Source organism: Osmia lignaria, chromosome 7 (assembly GCF_051020975.1).
Source record: "Osmia lignaria lignaria isolate PbOS001 chromosome 7, iyOsmLign1, whole genome shotgun sequence".
NCBI classification, from domain to species: Eukaryota; Metazoa; Arthropoda; class Insecta; order Hymenoptera; family Megachilidae; genus Osmia; species Osmia lignaria.
In genome coordinates this window covers 9,696,249-9,710,509 of record NC_135038.1, presented here as the reverse complement: position 1 = coordinate 9,710,509, position 14,261 = coordinate 9,696,249, and the positions used below count along the sequence as shown (strand labels likewise).

Sequence of the window (14,261 nt, the reverse complement as noted above, 5' to 3'; positions counted from 1 at the left end):
TCCTTTGCAATAGCTCGGGAGGACGAAACATTCCCAAAGGAGCCCTAACGCAGTATATTCATAGGAACGTATATCAGGCCCATATGTATGTCGGTGCATACACTTGGACAGCTACGAACCGATGCATTCAGACGCATAATCCGCAAGGACATCTCGAATGTGCAGAACGCCGCGAGGAGATGGTGTTCATGAAAGATGATATAAATTGCACACCACTTTTTACCGTTTTACGACCTTTGCGAACCTTTTCAGAGGGCAGGAATGGGTAACGAGTGAAAAGAGTACGATCTGATTGAATCAAACATGGAGAAATATACGGAAGGTTGACGAAACGAATGGCAAACGCAGTATCCCCAAGACGAAAAGAGGAATATAAATATGAAGGAATAAATAAAATTAACGCACAGAGTAGAAAGGTAGGAAATAGTAAAAATTGTAATGTAAATACGAATAGTATGTATACGCGGTATTGTTGTTACTTTAATTATTGGAGTGCGAAAAATACTTTATAAAACCGTGTCGCCGACTTTCCAGAAGGACCCTTTATAGATATCTATAAGTAAACATAGTGCGAGTTGGCAAAGAAAAATTTCTAAATTTCTATTTTGTCACTTTGGCATAACAAGGACCAAATTCCAATATTCAGAGCCTAAGTCCCAATACCCAGAGACTAGGACCTAATATCCAGAATCTAAATCCTGATATCCAAAGTTTAAGTTTTAATGTCTGAAGCCTAAGTTCGAGTATCTAGAGAGTAGGTCTAAATGTCCAAAGTCCCAATGTCTAGTCGAAACTCTGATACCTAAAACCTTAGTCTCAATATCCAGAGTCTAAGTTCCAATATCGAAACCCAAATGTCCAAAGCCTATGTCTGAATATCCAAAGCCTAAGCTCCAATACCCAGAGCCCAAATCCTAATATCCAGTCTGAGTTCCAATGTCTAAATACCAAGTCCTAAAATTTAGACCCTAGGTTCCAATGTTCAAAGCCTAAGTTCCACGCGTCGTTAATTTTTCTTTTAAGAAGAATATAAGAGAAACTAAGTGAATTTCAAGAAAGCTGATAAATTCGCAGGTGAATAAACTACCAAAGAAAGGAAAGAACAATGAAGAAACAAAATACTCGGACTGATTCTCTTTCTCCCAAGACTCTACCCTATCTGTATAACGCTGTATACGAAATCTCTCGAGATCTTACACGGCCAGTTGCATAATTCACCAGACGACACGTAAAAGATGTCAGGATTGGGGTCTCTGCTTGGCCAGAAACGAGAGACTCAGGAATCCTGGGCATTTTTATGGGGCTTCTTTCTCAGAAAGGTTAAAGGAAAGACACGGAGGAGGTGTGCCTTGAGCTTCAAAGTTCCTCGAGCCAGTGTCGTCGTAAAGAACACTGTACACTTTAGTTAAGATTTTTGAAATATTCATGTAACAGTGCCTCGATTTAAAAAAAAGTAAAAAAAGCTGATACTTTAAACTAAAAATTTGCAAAATTTAATTTCGATGATAGTTCAAAGCTTTTAAGAAAATGAAATTCTTATAATTTTTAAATAATTTTTCACAGCTTTGGATGGTAAATAACAAGGTAAAGGTTATAATACGTCAGTCTTTTGCTACTCTTATATTTTGCTACGGCTCTTGTACAATTTCACGTATACCGCGGGATTTACTCCATAGACCAGCTGAAACCGTGAATATGAAAAATAAGGGAAAGAAAGAAAACGAATTTGAATAAGAACAGACAGCTTCCTTCACGGACATCCTTGGATCCCATTGTGTTGGCCAAGCTTTGACCATCGAAGACGGTTTCTATATTATTTTCTTCCGCCTTACCTTTCTCATGGTAACAATTTCACATCTGAAAACTTTTCCAAGACATTTTTCGTATTCGTTCGAATCTGTTTTGGATTGAATCTTATGCGAAAACTTTTCTCCTAAAACTTTCCCAGTTGACCGTTCTTGAAAACCGTACGATTGATGATAACATAGTGAAAAATGCGAGGAAATTAAACTACAATATCGATAAAATTTGCCTTGCTAGAAATCTTAAATTGCGATCTACGAAAATAATTCTACCTGCAATGGAATTTATCCCCAGAGGTTTCTACCCCTCCACAGAGTAATTTTCACCAGACTACACTCTGACTGCGGCTGAATTCGAAGACGATGCGTTAAGCCGTAAAAAGAAAAGAAACTTGGAGAAATAGTGGTAGTTTCAGGTGATTTAAGGAAAAGGGAAGCAAGACTGACCTCTGAAGTCTAAGGGGAGAAAGGAGAGCAGACAAAGGGATGTCTTCTTCGTTCGAGTGGTCGAGACTGAGTGGCAATAAAAGTCAGTGGGCTTGGGTAATCGAGAGACCTACCCTCGCGATTCAATACGCTCGTTTCGACATTCCAAGTGTTTCTGGTGTTTCGTAAATTTAGAAACGATCAATCAGTATGTAAAAATTTAAATAAATAAATACCGTAATAAATGTCAGCTCCTATATGCAGGAGGACAATTGTAAAAGTGATAAGAGTAAAAGAAGTGGGTCCTGCCACACGGTTTACCCGACGCGACGTTGAAAGAGAAAAAAAAGGAGAAAAAAACATGGGTAGGAAAGTGTGGCACGTCTTAAATAAATCTGTTATGATACGAGCTTTTTTTTGTCAGCTAGGTAAGTTGATACGTAGCCGGCACGGGCCGTAATAACTTGCTACATTTCCTCGGCTAAATTATTTATTATCCTGCAGGATACGAGGTTCCCTTAGGCAACTACCAACGACCTAGGAAGGAAGACATTATACGTCAACAAAGCTCTCAGGACCGTGTATATCGTTTTGCGCCGACCCACGCGAGGAATCTTTTCATTTCATGGCTAAATTAATAAATCTAAGGTGTTATAATACGTAAATTTTAACATTATGTATGGTTGTAGCCATTACTGGAAATTGTTAAAAAGAATTAATCTTTGAACAGCAGAGCCTGGGTTAATCAATGACTCAAACTTATACGCAAAACATATTCAAGGAACATTTTAAAGAAACTGTGTAAGATTTAGAAAATGAAAACATGAAATACAAAATAAAATTAAAATTGAGACTCTCTATAGTTCGAGTCTTAGGGCTCTCTCCATGGTCCGCCGCCCGAGGATTAATATATATTAACCTTTCACTTGTGAGTTCATATCTAAGATACAATAAAATTGCTAAACAAACAATAATTTAATTTTCTTTTATAAGATATTTTTAACTTATAAAGTTTATTTACTCCTTATATATTTGCATTTTTAGAATAGTATTGTTTTTATCCATTAATTGGTTGGATGAATAGAATAATTTAGGTTGTGTCAGACTTCATCCCACATCCCTCCACCCAGTTAAAGGTTAATTTAAAGTATTATTACTAAACATATTAATTAGAATATCATTATTACGCCTGTACATTCCAATTGTTACATTGTAAATTACGAAAATCAAACACTGTCAAGGTCAAAGACTATGTACTTTTGGAATTCCAAGATTAATTACTTTTACCAAGTAATTCTTGCAGCAGAACATATCTTAATATGAATAACAAGTAAATTGTGTACTCACCAAGCCTGGATTGTTGTTATTTTTGTAGTTTAACTTGCTTTTCCACAATTTTTAAGCACATACGCTTCGAAACCACGCACTACTTCAAATCGCAAATGCGTACTGAGCGTCGTAGCTCAGAGGGCGTTGCAACGTGGCGGTCGAGTATCAGCGCGCTAAATTTCAAACGAGTTACATGGACATAAGAAACAATTTTCATTATAAATAATTCAAATTCTCAAAACTAAAATGTTCTATTATTTAAATTGAATATACTTCACTTTTTAAACACTCTTGTCGAATAATAGTCAATTCTAATACAGTTATATGGATTTCATCATTTTGAAAATAATGAATAATTATTCTTAGTAATTGCAATTCTGTTAATAATTTGATAATTTATATAATTATCTTAAATTACATTTTTCTTCTGAATTCACTCGGATTACATCTGAGATGCCATCACTCGGCGGGAAATAGAAATAATTCAGTTGCCTACAAAATGACAATTGCAGAGTTTATTAATATTTAAGCGTTGTTTTGCATTTTGAATAATATTACTGAATATAGACGTGGGATGAATAAATATTTATTAACAATGTTGAAAAGACTGATCGATCATATTAATGTTATAATCATCTACCGGTAAAACCATAGGACTAATTATTATCATATGGAGATATATCTATGTTTGATTCCTTTGTTTATAAAGAAGTAAGTACATAAGTTTGCAATACAGTAATTTGCAATGCTTTATATTTTGAAATATTACTTTAAAATTAGTAAATTTTTTATGTTTGGATTAATTTTTAAACGCGTCGACTGATGGAGACACATGTACCATATGGGCGGGTGGAGACAAAAATTCAAAAAAAAACAAAGAAATCAACTACCTAATTATAAATATAATTTTCTCAAAAATCACCTTACCTTAAATTGCATCCATAAAAACTTCCATAGACATTTCTTATTATTGGTAATCATTACATTAACACGATACGTTTAGCATGTTTCAAATAATTTCCTTTAATTTCATAAACTCAAGAATCTTGAGACGTGCACCTAATCATGTTTTCAGTTAGCTTACATTGTGTTTCATGAAATCTGAAAAATATAATTATGACAAAATTAAGAATAATATTCATGAATTATACCAGCACTTTTTTTTGTAAAATGCCAAATATGGAGTTTTGTGGACCACAAGGTAAAATTGAAATGATGTATGTAACTACTTATAAAATAAAAACTTTCCATAAATCCTCTATTGATGAGATTTAAGTACTTTGACAAATTATAAGTACAGCCATTTGCCATAACTTTACTATAAGCACAACCATTTACTAATTAGATGAATTAATCGAATCGAATTATGGCCTGACAGTGGTATTTCCCTAATTCTTGGATTACCTCTTCGCGAATGCACAAATCGACTTTACAATAACAATTCACTATGTCTATCATATCAGAACACCTGTGAACCATGTTTCCTCGTTGAAGGCGGAAAGGAAAATGCGATATAAAAGTTGACTACCTTATATATCCTCCTCAACAATAAACAATTTATTCTAATTACCAACTGCGTACCAATTACTCATTAAACTTTCAATCCTATTGTACAAAGAATATTTTCATCTAGCTCTATTATATTTACTATATCATAAACTGCCTATCATTTCGAACATTTTGTAAAATACGAACGACAATACTGCACCTTATGATTAACGTAATATTGCAAATTGCTTACGGTAAAAGGAGGAAAACTGCTATTATATGACTTACTGTCCACTCTGTAATATTGTGACAAAGAATTCTTAGTTAGGGGACGTTGTTACGGTACACGTAGAAAATAAGGAACTCTTGAAGGAACACGCGATCTTTTCGCGTCGACGGAGGAAATGAAACAAATGTCTAATTGTAAGAACTCGATCGATTATTACATACTGCCGAACAAGATCTTGTGCAGTGTGCTCGGAGTATCACCAACCGACCAGGAATACTCAACACGTGGTAAAATATTCGCATATTTTCGGTTGATAGTTGCCATGGCGGCAGTCAGCAGCATTGTCTTGCCTCAAATTATGCTTATGGCGATCAGTTGGGACGATCTGAAGGTTCTAACAGGTAACGAAAATTAGTCACCATTAACTTTTATTTTAAATTATAAAAATGATTCTAGTACTTCTGTTGCTACGTGTGATATCTTTAATTGCAATAAAATTAAACTTTCCAGTTCTAATTTCCTGCTTCCTATTTTCAATTTTCCATTTTCCACCTCCCACTACCCACTTCTCATCCCCCAAATTTTCCCAAATTTTTAAGCATTCATTTCAACGTTACTCCAATATACAATCATTCATCATTATATTCCCTTAACTCAGCTTCATTATAATTAAAATTATAATTCATTTTCTAATTAAAAAAAAAGTGCTGGGATATCACGGAAATAGCAGAAATTATTCAATATAGAAACTACAGAAATTTTCTTTTGAATCAGAGGTCGGAGGTCTTTTAACGACAATGGCACAGTATGAATTTAAATTACTTTATCTGGCAATAAGAAGAGAAAAAGCATACAAACTGTACAAGGAACTGAGAAGTCTCTGGGACTCGACTGACGACCTTAAAGAAAGACAATCTTACGAAGAATTTGCTTACTGGGGAAGAAAGTTTACTCTAATCTTCTACTCGTTCGGCGCTTGGACAGTGACCATTTATACTATTACAGCGGTAATTGAATGCGTTAAGATACGATTGGCTAACAATGATAATACAACTCGAACTTTACCATTTGAAGTGTGGTAAGCACTTTAATTATTTCAGTAATTTTTGTAGCACGTTTACTTTTATTAAAATATAAAATCTTTTAATTTATATAATTTATAATGCCAATTCAGGTACGGAACGGACGTCACAGAGACACCTTACTTCGAGATCGCCTTCGCCTGTCAACTTCTAGCAGCCCAAATCAATTGTGCCGGAATTTGGGGCATTGAAACCTCATGCATGACCATGATCCTCCACGTATGTGGCCAATTTCGATTGATCAATAAATGGATCAGAAATATTGGCACGGAAATAAATTCGAATCCAATAGACGATTATTGTAATTGTCCAAAGAACGTGGAAGTAAACTTGATCAAATGTATTCGTCATCATCAACGAATGATAAAGTAAGCATCGTATATTTTTATTTTTCAAACAACGTTTATGATTTTCATATTTAATTATTCCATAATTTTTATACAGCGCGGTGAATGATGTTAATAATTTATTAACCCCCATCATTTTCATGCAACTACTGACGAGTGGAATTAAGATTTGTTTAAGTGGATTTGCGGTAATTAATAACAACACCAGTGCCGAATTAGTGAAAGCTGTTATTTATTTAATTGGAATGACGACGCAGCTTTTATTGTGGTGTTGTCCAGGTGAAATTTTGATTCAAGAAAGTCAGCAAGTAGGGGAGATAGCTTATCTGAACGTACCATGGTACAAATTACCACCGATCTACAGAAGACAACTTCTCTTAATAATCCTTAGGTCACAGAAGCATTGCAGTATTACGGCAATAACTTTTCAAAGACTGTCATTTCGCACTTTAACAAGCGTAAGTAATTTCGCTCCGCATTTTTATTGCTCTTTAATTTCTTAATAAATTTTCGACTAATGGAAAGGGAGAAAAGTAATGTTATAATTATCATCGCGTTGAAAGGAGTGAATTACTTTAACAATTGAAGAAAAATAAAATGCACCTTGCAGCAGAAGTTTTCTTTTAGGTATTCAATACAGCCGCCTCTTATTTTACTCTGCTGCGACAAATGCAGGAAACACGAATGTCAGTGTAACGATTATTCCAATCTGCAATTTTTGGAAATGATGTATGGGAAGATAGTAGAACAGATATATACAATTTTGTAACAATTACATGTAATAATAAAAATAATAAATTGCAATAAATTATTTTGTTGCTGTAACCAATATTATTGAAGTAAGGATACACAGTGTGAAAATGCTTGTCAATTGATAAAAATTAATAAATAAGATAAATATTCACCTATAGAAATTCGACACAATTCCAACAAAATACTTCTGATAAAAAACAATATTTTCTCAATTTTTTGAAGAATTTTTCTTTCAATATATTCCATGAATTTCTTGGCAATAATAGATGAGATGCAGCAGCCCACGACTGATCTTTTAATATTCACTAATATACCACCAACGCATACACAAATCAACTTTGTCATAATATTATCAGTGTCTACTGTATCTTTCCTACCAGAGCACAGGTCCTTACAGAAGATACAAATGAGACTGTCTGCTGAAAATCGCGTTCCCTATATACCCTTACGAACAACCAATAATTTACTCAGATTACTAGCTACGTCTGGACTAAGCTCATAAATGTTTCAACTGTGTTGAACAAAAGATATTTTCATACAGGTTCGCTGTACTTAAAGTATAAACTATTCGTCAAATAAGAAGGTATCAAAAAATAGACAATCAAAAAGCTGCTCTGTTGGTGGTATTAATATTACAAATTGCTTTTGATGAAAGAAGGGATACATCTTTATGATTTACAATCTACTCTGTAATATTGTTGTAAGAGGGACATTCTTACGGTGAACGCAAAGGAAACAGGAAAAACAAACGTTCTAACAGACACGCGATCAGATTCGCGTGGAGGGACGACATGAGGAACGTAGCAAGGAAGTCGATCGACTATTACATACTGCCGAACAAGATCTTGTGCAGTGTGTTCGGAATTTCAATCGCGGAGACGAAATACACAACTAGAGGAAAAATATTAGCATATTCCCGTCTCATAGTGGCGTTTGCAGCAGTCGGCAGTATGTTTGTGCCTCAAATCATGCTTGTGGCGGTGAACTGGGGTGATCTAAAGATTCTAACAGGTAATATAATCAAATGCCATATGGTATTAATTTAACCCGTTCTACCTTGGTAGGACACATATATTCCAATTTATATTGCATTTTATGCATTTAACATACCTATCTTGGATTTTTATATCAAAAAAAATATATGGTCAGCCTTGTTTTTGTATTCGACTGGAAAGGAACGAAAGTGGACTTGTATTAAATTGTGATGCTTCTTTTGTTATTAAATCAGGAGTAGGATGCGTGATAACAACAATTGCACAGTATATATTCAAGCTGATTTACGTAGTGGCCAGAAGAGAAAGAGTGAATAGACTGTATAAGGAACTAAGATGTCTTTGGAACACGACTGACGATCCTGAGGAAATGAAGTCTTACGAAGAGTTTGCTTACTGGGGAAGAATATGTACAATATCGTTCTACACGCTTGGCTTATGGACTGTGGTCATGAACACCATTGCAGCAGCCGTTGATTATTTTACAATAAACTCCACAGACAATAACAATGATAAAACCCGACATTTACCATATGAAGTCTGGTAAAATCTCTTTTTTAATATCAAAATCTAATTTTTAGTTCCATTTTTCGATCATAAAGTGCACCTATTTCTATATCATTTTTTTTTAGCATTTTTCTTTCCTAAATTTCAAATCATTCATTTATTTTAAAAACGAGGCTCAGCTGCCACTTGGTACCACCCCTAGTTGCACCATTGTTCTTCATTTCCCTTATTAGATGCAAATTACTATAAAAATATAATAATCTTCAGTTTGTAATACTTGATATCAATTTAGGTACGGAACAGATGTCACAGAATCTCCTAAATTCGAGATCGCCTTTCTTTGCCAATTTGTGGCAGCATTGATCTCCAGTGCCGGACTTTGGGCTATTGAGACCTCGTGTATGACAACGCTTCTCCACGTATCAGGTCAATTTAAATTAATTAACACATGGATCAGTAGCATTGGAATCGAAAATGATTGTGAGCCGACAGATCATTCCCGTAATTATTTGCCGAACGTGGAAGCAAACCTGATCAAATGTATTCGTCATCACCAGCGAATGATAAAGTAATGGATCTTCTATCATTTTTCATGAAAATTCTATATTGAGTGTTTGATTAATATTATTACCTTGTACAGTGTAGTAAATGAAGTTAATAATCTATTAACACCCATCATTTTTATGCAAATCCTCACAAGTGGTATTGAGATTTGTTTAAGTGGATTTTCAGTAATTGTTAATGACACGAGAGCTGAATTTGTGAAAGCTGCATTGTATTTAACTCTTATGACGATACAGTTAATGCTCTGGTGTTGTTCTGGTGAAATCTTGATTCAAGAAAATCAGAAAATAGGGGATACTGCGTATTTGAATGTAGCGTGGTACAAATTACCACCGATTTATCGGAGACAGCTTCTCCTTATAATACTAAGGTCACAGAAGTATTGCAGTATCTCAGCATTAACCTTTCAAAGGCTGTCTTTCCACACTTTAACAAATGTTAGTAATTCTCTTTTAATTTTTATAATGCTAATTGCTTATTTTATCAGAAAACTGATACTGTTAACATATTCGTGACACTACAAATTTTTTAAGGTTGACAACCATGAATACAATTCTGAATACTACTAAAATGACACTATAATTTGAAATAATTAACAGACAGAATTATATAAGAAAAAATTAATTTAAATATTTTTAATAATACATTTTATCGTGTACTGTAGTAGACAGAGCAACTTCTACGGTGACTGTCAATGTGATAAATGTATAATAATTGGACATATGAATAAAAGTTCAATAAATTAAAAAATTGGAATTTTGTTCCAGGTCTTCAATACAGCAGCCTCTTATTTTGCTCTATTACGACAAATGCAAGAAACGGGAATATGAGTGTAACGATTATTCCAATCTATGATTTCCGGAAATGATGTTTGGGGAGGTAGTCGAACAGATATGTACAATTTTGTAACAATTACATGTGATAATAAACATAATAAATTGTACTAAATTGTTTTGTTGCTAATACCAATATTATTGAAGTAAGTATATATAATGTGAAAATTATTGTCAATTGATAAAAATGAATAAATAAGATATACATATATTCACCTGTAGGAACTAGACACCATTCAAACGAAGCTTTTCTGATGAACAATCATTTTTTCTCAATTTTTTAAAGAATTTTTCTTTCAATATACTCCATGAATTTATTGGCAATAATAAATAAAATGAAGCAGCCCATGTCTGATATTGTAATACTCTATCACTAATATGCCACGAACGAATGCACAAATCAATTTTGTTATAATATTATCAGCGTCTACTGTATCTCAGAACACAGGTCCTTACAGAAGAAAGAAAAGAAACTGTCTGTTGAAAGTCGAGTACCCTACATACCCTTCCCAACAATAAATAATTTACTCAGATTACTAGCTCTGTATGGACTAAGCTCATAAATGTTTGAACTGTGTCGAACAAAAGATATTTTCATACAGGTTCGCTATACTTAGAGTATAAACCATTCGTCAAAGAAGTTCTCAAAAAATAGACAATGAAAAAGCAGCTCTGATTAGTGGTATTAATATTACAAATTGCTTTTGATGAAAGAAGCAATGGATCTTTATGATTTACAATCCACTCTGTAATATTGTTGTAAGAGGGACAGTGTTAGGGGGTACGCAGGAAAAAAAAGAAAAAAGGGACCCTCTAACAGACACGCGATCAGATTCGCGTGGAGGGAGAACATGAGGAAAGTAGCAAGGAAGTCGATCGACTATTACATACTGCCGAACAAGATCTTGTGCAGTGTGGTCGGAATTTCATTTGCGGAGAGGAAATACACAACTAGTGGAAAAATATTCGCATATTCCCATTTAATAGTAGTGATTGCGGCAGCTGGCAGTATGGTTGTGCCTCAAATCATGCTTGTTGCGGTGAACTGGGGCGATCTGAAGATTCTAACAGGTAATATATTCGAATGCCCTGTGGTATTAATTTAACCCTTTCTACTTTGATAGGACACATACATCCAAATTTATATTGCAGTTTATGCATTTAACATACCCAGTTTAGATTTTCATATGAAAAAAAAAATATATGGCCACCCTTGTTTTTGTATTCGACTGGAATGAAACGAAAATGGACTTGTATTAATCTGGCTTTCAGATACAGTTATTTTGGACAGTGTAATTATGATGCTTCTTTTTGTTATTAAATTAGGAGTAGGATGCGTGATAACAACAATTGCACAGTATATATTCAAGCTGATTTACGTAGTGGCCAGAAGAGAAAGAGCGAAAAGACTGTATAAGGAACTAAGAAGTCTTTGGGACTCGGCAGACGATCCTGAGGAAATGAAGTCTTACGAACAGTTTGCTTACTGGGGAAGAATATGTACATTATTGGTCTACACGCTTGGATTATGGACTATAATCATCTTCACCATTACAGCAGCCATTGACTATTTTACAATAGACTATACAGACAATAACAACGTTAAAACCAGATATTTACCATTTGAAGTCTGGTAAAATCTGTTTTTTAATATTAAAAGCTAATTTTCAGTTCCATTTTTCGATCTTAAAGTGCACCTATTTCTATATCATTTTTTCCCTTTTCCATTTTTCTTTTCTAAATTTCAAATCATTCATTTATTTTAAAAACGAGACTCAGCTGCCACTTGGCACCACCCCTAGTTGCACCATTGTTCTTCATTCCCATAATTACATGCAAATTACTATAAAAATATACAAATTTTCAGTTTATAACACTTCGTATTAATTTAGGTACGGAACAGATGTCACAGAATCTCCTAAATTCGAGATCGCCTTTTTTTTCCAATTTGTGGCAGCAATGATGTCCTGTACCGGACTTTGGGCTATTGAGACCTCGTGTATGACAACGCTTCTCCACGTATCTGGTCAATTTAAGTTAATTAACACATGGATCAGTAGCATCGGAATCGAAAGCGATTGTGAGTCGACGGATCATTGCCGTAATTATTTGTCGAACGTAGAGGCAAACTTGGTCAAATGTATTCGTCACCACCAGCGAGTGATAAAGTATGCATCTTCTATCATTTTTCATGAAAATCCTTTTCACAATGTTCGATTAATATTATTATTTTCATACAGTGTAGCGGATGAGGTTAATAATCTATTAACACCCATTATTTTTATGCAAATCCTCACAAGTGGTATTGAGATATGTTTAAGTGGATTCGCAGTGATTGTTAATGACAGAAGAGCTGAATTTTTGAAATCTGTCATTTATTTAGCTGCAATCACGGCACAGTTGTGTCTTTGGTGTTATTCTGGTGAAATCCTGATTCAGGAAAGTCAGGAAATAGCGAATATTGCTTATTTGAATGTACCGTGGTACAATTTACCACCGATTTATCGGAGACAGCTTTTACTTATAATACTAAGGTCACAGAAGTATTGCAGTGTCTCCGGATTAACCTTTCAAAGACTGTCTTTTCACACTTTAACAAACGTCAGTAATTGTTTTTTAATTTTAATGTTAACTGTCTATTTTATCAGAAAATTGATACTGTTAACACGTTCGCCGACACCACGAATTTAATCCATTGTCAGTCAAATATTATGTAAGGTTGACAACTATGAATACAATTCTGAATACAGTAAAAGCTGGATATATGCAACAAACATGGGGACCCAGACGTTGCATTTATCCAGCCGAGCTGTCGATTCTGCGTCCGTACACATCGTTTGTATTCAGCCACGATACCTATTCTTGCGACGTGTTGCATGTTGCATGTTGTGTGTTTGATGCATCTTTGGTGTACGGCCTGCCTTATGTTTGGTATCATTTCAATCAGCAAAATCTCACGATTGCGTTAATAAAAGTTTCATTAAGAAAAAATTAAAAATAAAAAAACTTTATTGTTGAATTAGTGTTAGTCACACCGATAAAACGGTTCGAATCGTATTACACGGCTTCCTCATCGAGCGTCTCGGTTCGATTAGGGGATCCCCCCAAGTGGAGGGAATAGCGATGTTGCATATATCCAATCAATTTTTTGTTGCATATATCCACCTTTTACTGTACTACTAAAATGACACTATAATTTGAAATAGTATGCTGACAGCATTGTATTAAAAGATTAATTTAAATATTTTTCATAATCCATATTATCGTATGCTGTAGTAGATAGAGCAACTTCTACGGTGACGGTCAATGTGTTAAAGGTATAATAATTGGACATTCGAATAGAAGTTCAACAAATTTTAGAACAGGTATTTGGTTTCAGGTATTCAATACAGCAGCCTCTTATTTTACTCTGTTGCGACAAATGCAAGAAACGTGAATCTGAGTGTAACAATTATTCGAATCTATGATTTCCGGAAATTATGTTTTGGAAGGTAGTTGAATAGTCAATACAGGTAACCCTCCTATAACACGGTAGATAGCTTCCTAGAAAAAGCCATGTTATATGAGACCCAGAGCCAGTACAAAAAGGGGGGTTACGTACCGAAAACTTATTAAAAACAAACATTTTTTTTTACTTCCATATAAGCAACTTAATTTTTATTAAAAATATAAATGCATGTATAACACAAGACCGAAAAAAAATATATTATTTTTGTTTAATGTAACTTCAATTTAATAAACTTTTTCCTCATCACTACTCAATACAATCAAACGAGAACGTTTTTTTGATTGAACGATATCACTTCACTTTCGCAATTTTCTTATCGCGTTAGAGCGAAACCGTGTTATAGGATGCCGTGTTGTAGAAGGGCTACCAGTATACAATTTTGTAACAATTACACATGATAA

The 14,261-nt window shown here is 34.2% G+C and overlaps 4 protein-coding genes across 4 annotated transcripts in view; 3 read left to right on the top strand and 1 right to left on the bottom strand.

Moving 5' to 3' along the window:
- Window positions 1–3,693, bottom strand: part of LOC117604355 (uncharacterized) — a 153,240-nt gene extending 149,547 nt beyond the window's left edge. The window contains exon 1 of the mRNA XM_034324317.2: window positions 3,576–3,693. The gene's annotated coding sequence lies outside the window, so the exon portion shown is untranslated. The remainder of the gene's footprint in view (window positions 1–3,575) is intronic.
- Window positions 3,694–5,596: 1,903 nt separating this feature from the next.
- Window positions 5,597–7,399, top strand: LOC117604503 (odorant receptor 22c-like). The gene is made up of 5 exons (XM_034324605.2): window positions 5,597–5,675; window positions 6,049–6,352; window positions 6,449–6,724; window positions 6,801–7,161; window positions 7,331–7,399. Exons 1-5 carry the CDS (start codon window positions 5,597–5,599, stop codon window positions 7,397–7,399), a joined length of 1,089 nt encoding a protein of 362 aa, XP_034180496.2.
- A 765-nt stretch (window positions 7,400–8,164) lies between these two features.
- On the top strand, window positions 8,165–10,418 carry LOC117604359 (odorant receptor Or2-like). Its single transcript, XM_034324321.2, has 5 exons — window positions 8,165–8,467; window positions 8,685–8,991; window positions 9,248–9,523; window positions 9,596–9,956; window positions 10,287–10,418. The coding sequence occupies exons 1-5, from the start codon at window positions 8,248–8,250 to the stop codon at window positions 10,347–10,349; spliced, it is 1,227 nt and encodes a 408-aa protein (XP_034180212.1). The 5' UTR covers window positions 8,165–8,247; the 3' UTR covers window positions 10,350–10,418.
- Window positions 10,419–11,203: 785 nt separating this feature from the next.
- Window positions 11,204–14,247, top strand: LOC117604362 (odorant receptor 10-like). The gene is made up of 5 exons (XM_076689169.1): window positions 11,204–11,423; window positions 11,625–11,985; window positions 12,245–12,520; window positions 12,593–12,953; window positions 13,732–14,247. Exons 1-5 carry the CDS (start codon window positions 11,204–11,206, stop codon window positions 13,786–13,788), a joined length of 1,275 nt encoding a protein of 424 aa, XP_076545284.1. The 3' UTR covers window positions 13,789–14,247.
- Window positions 14,248–14,261: the final 14 nt, after the last annotated feature.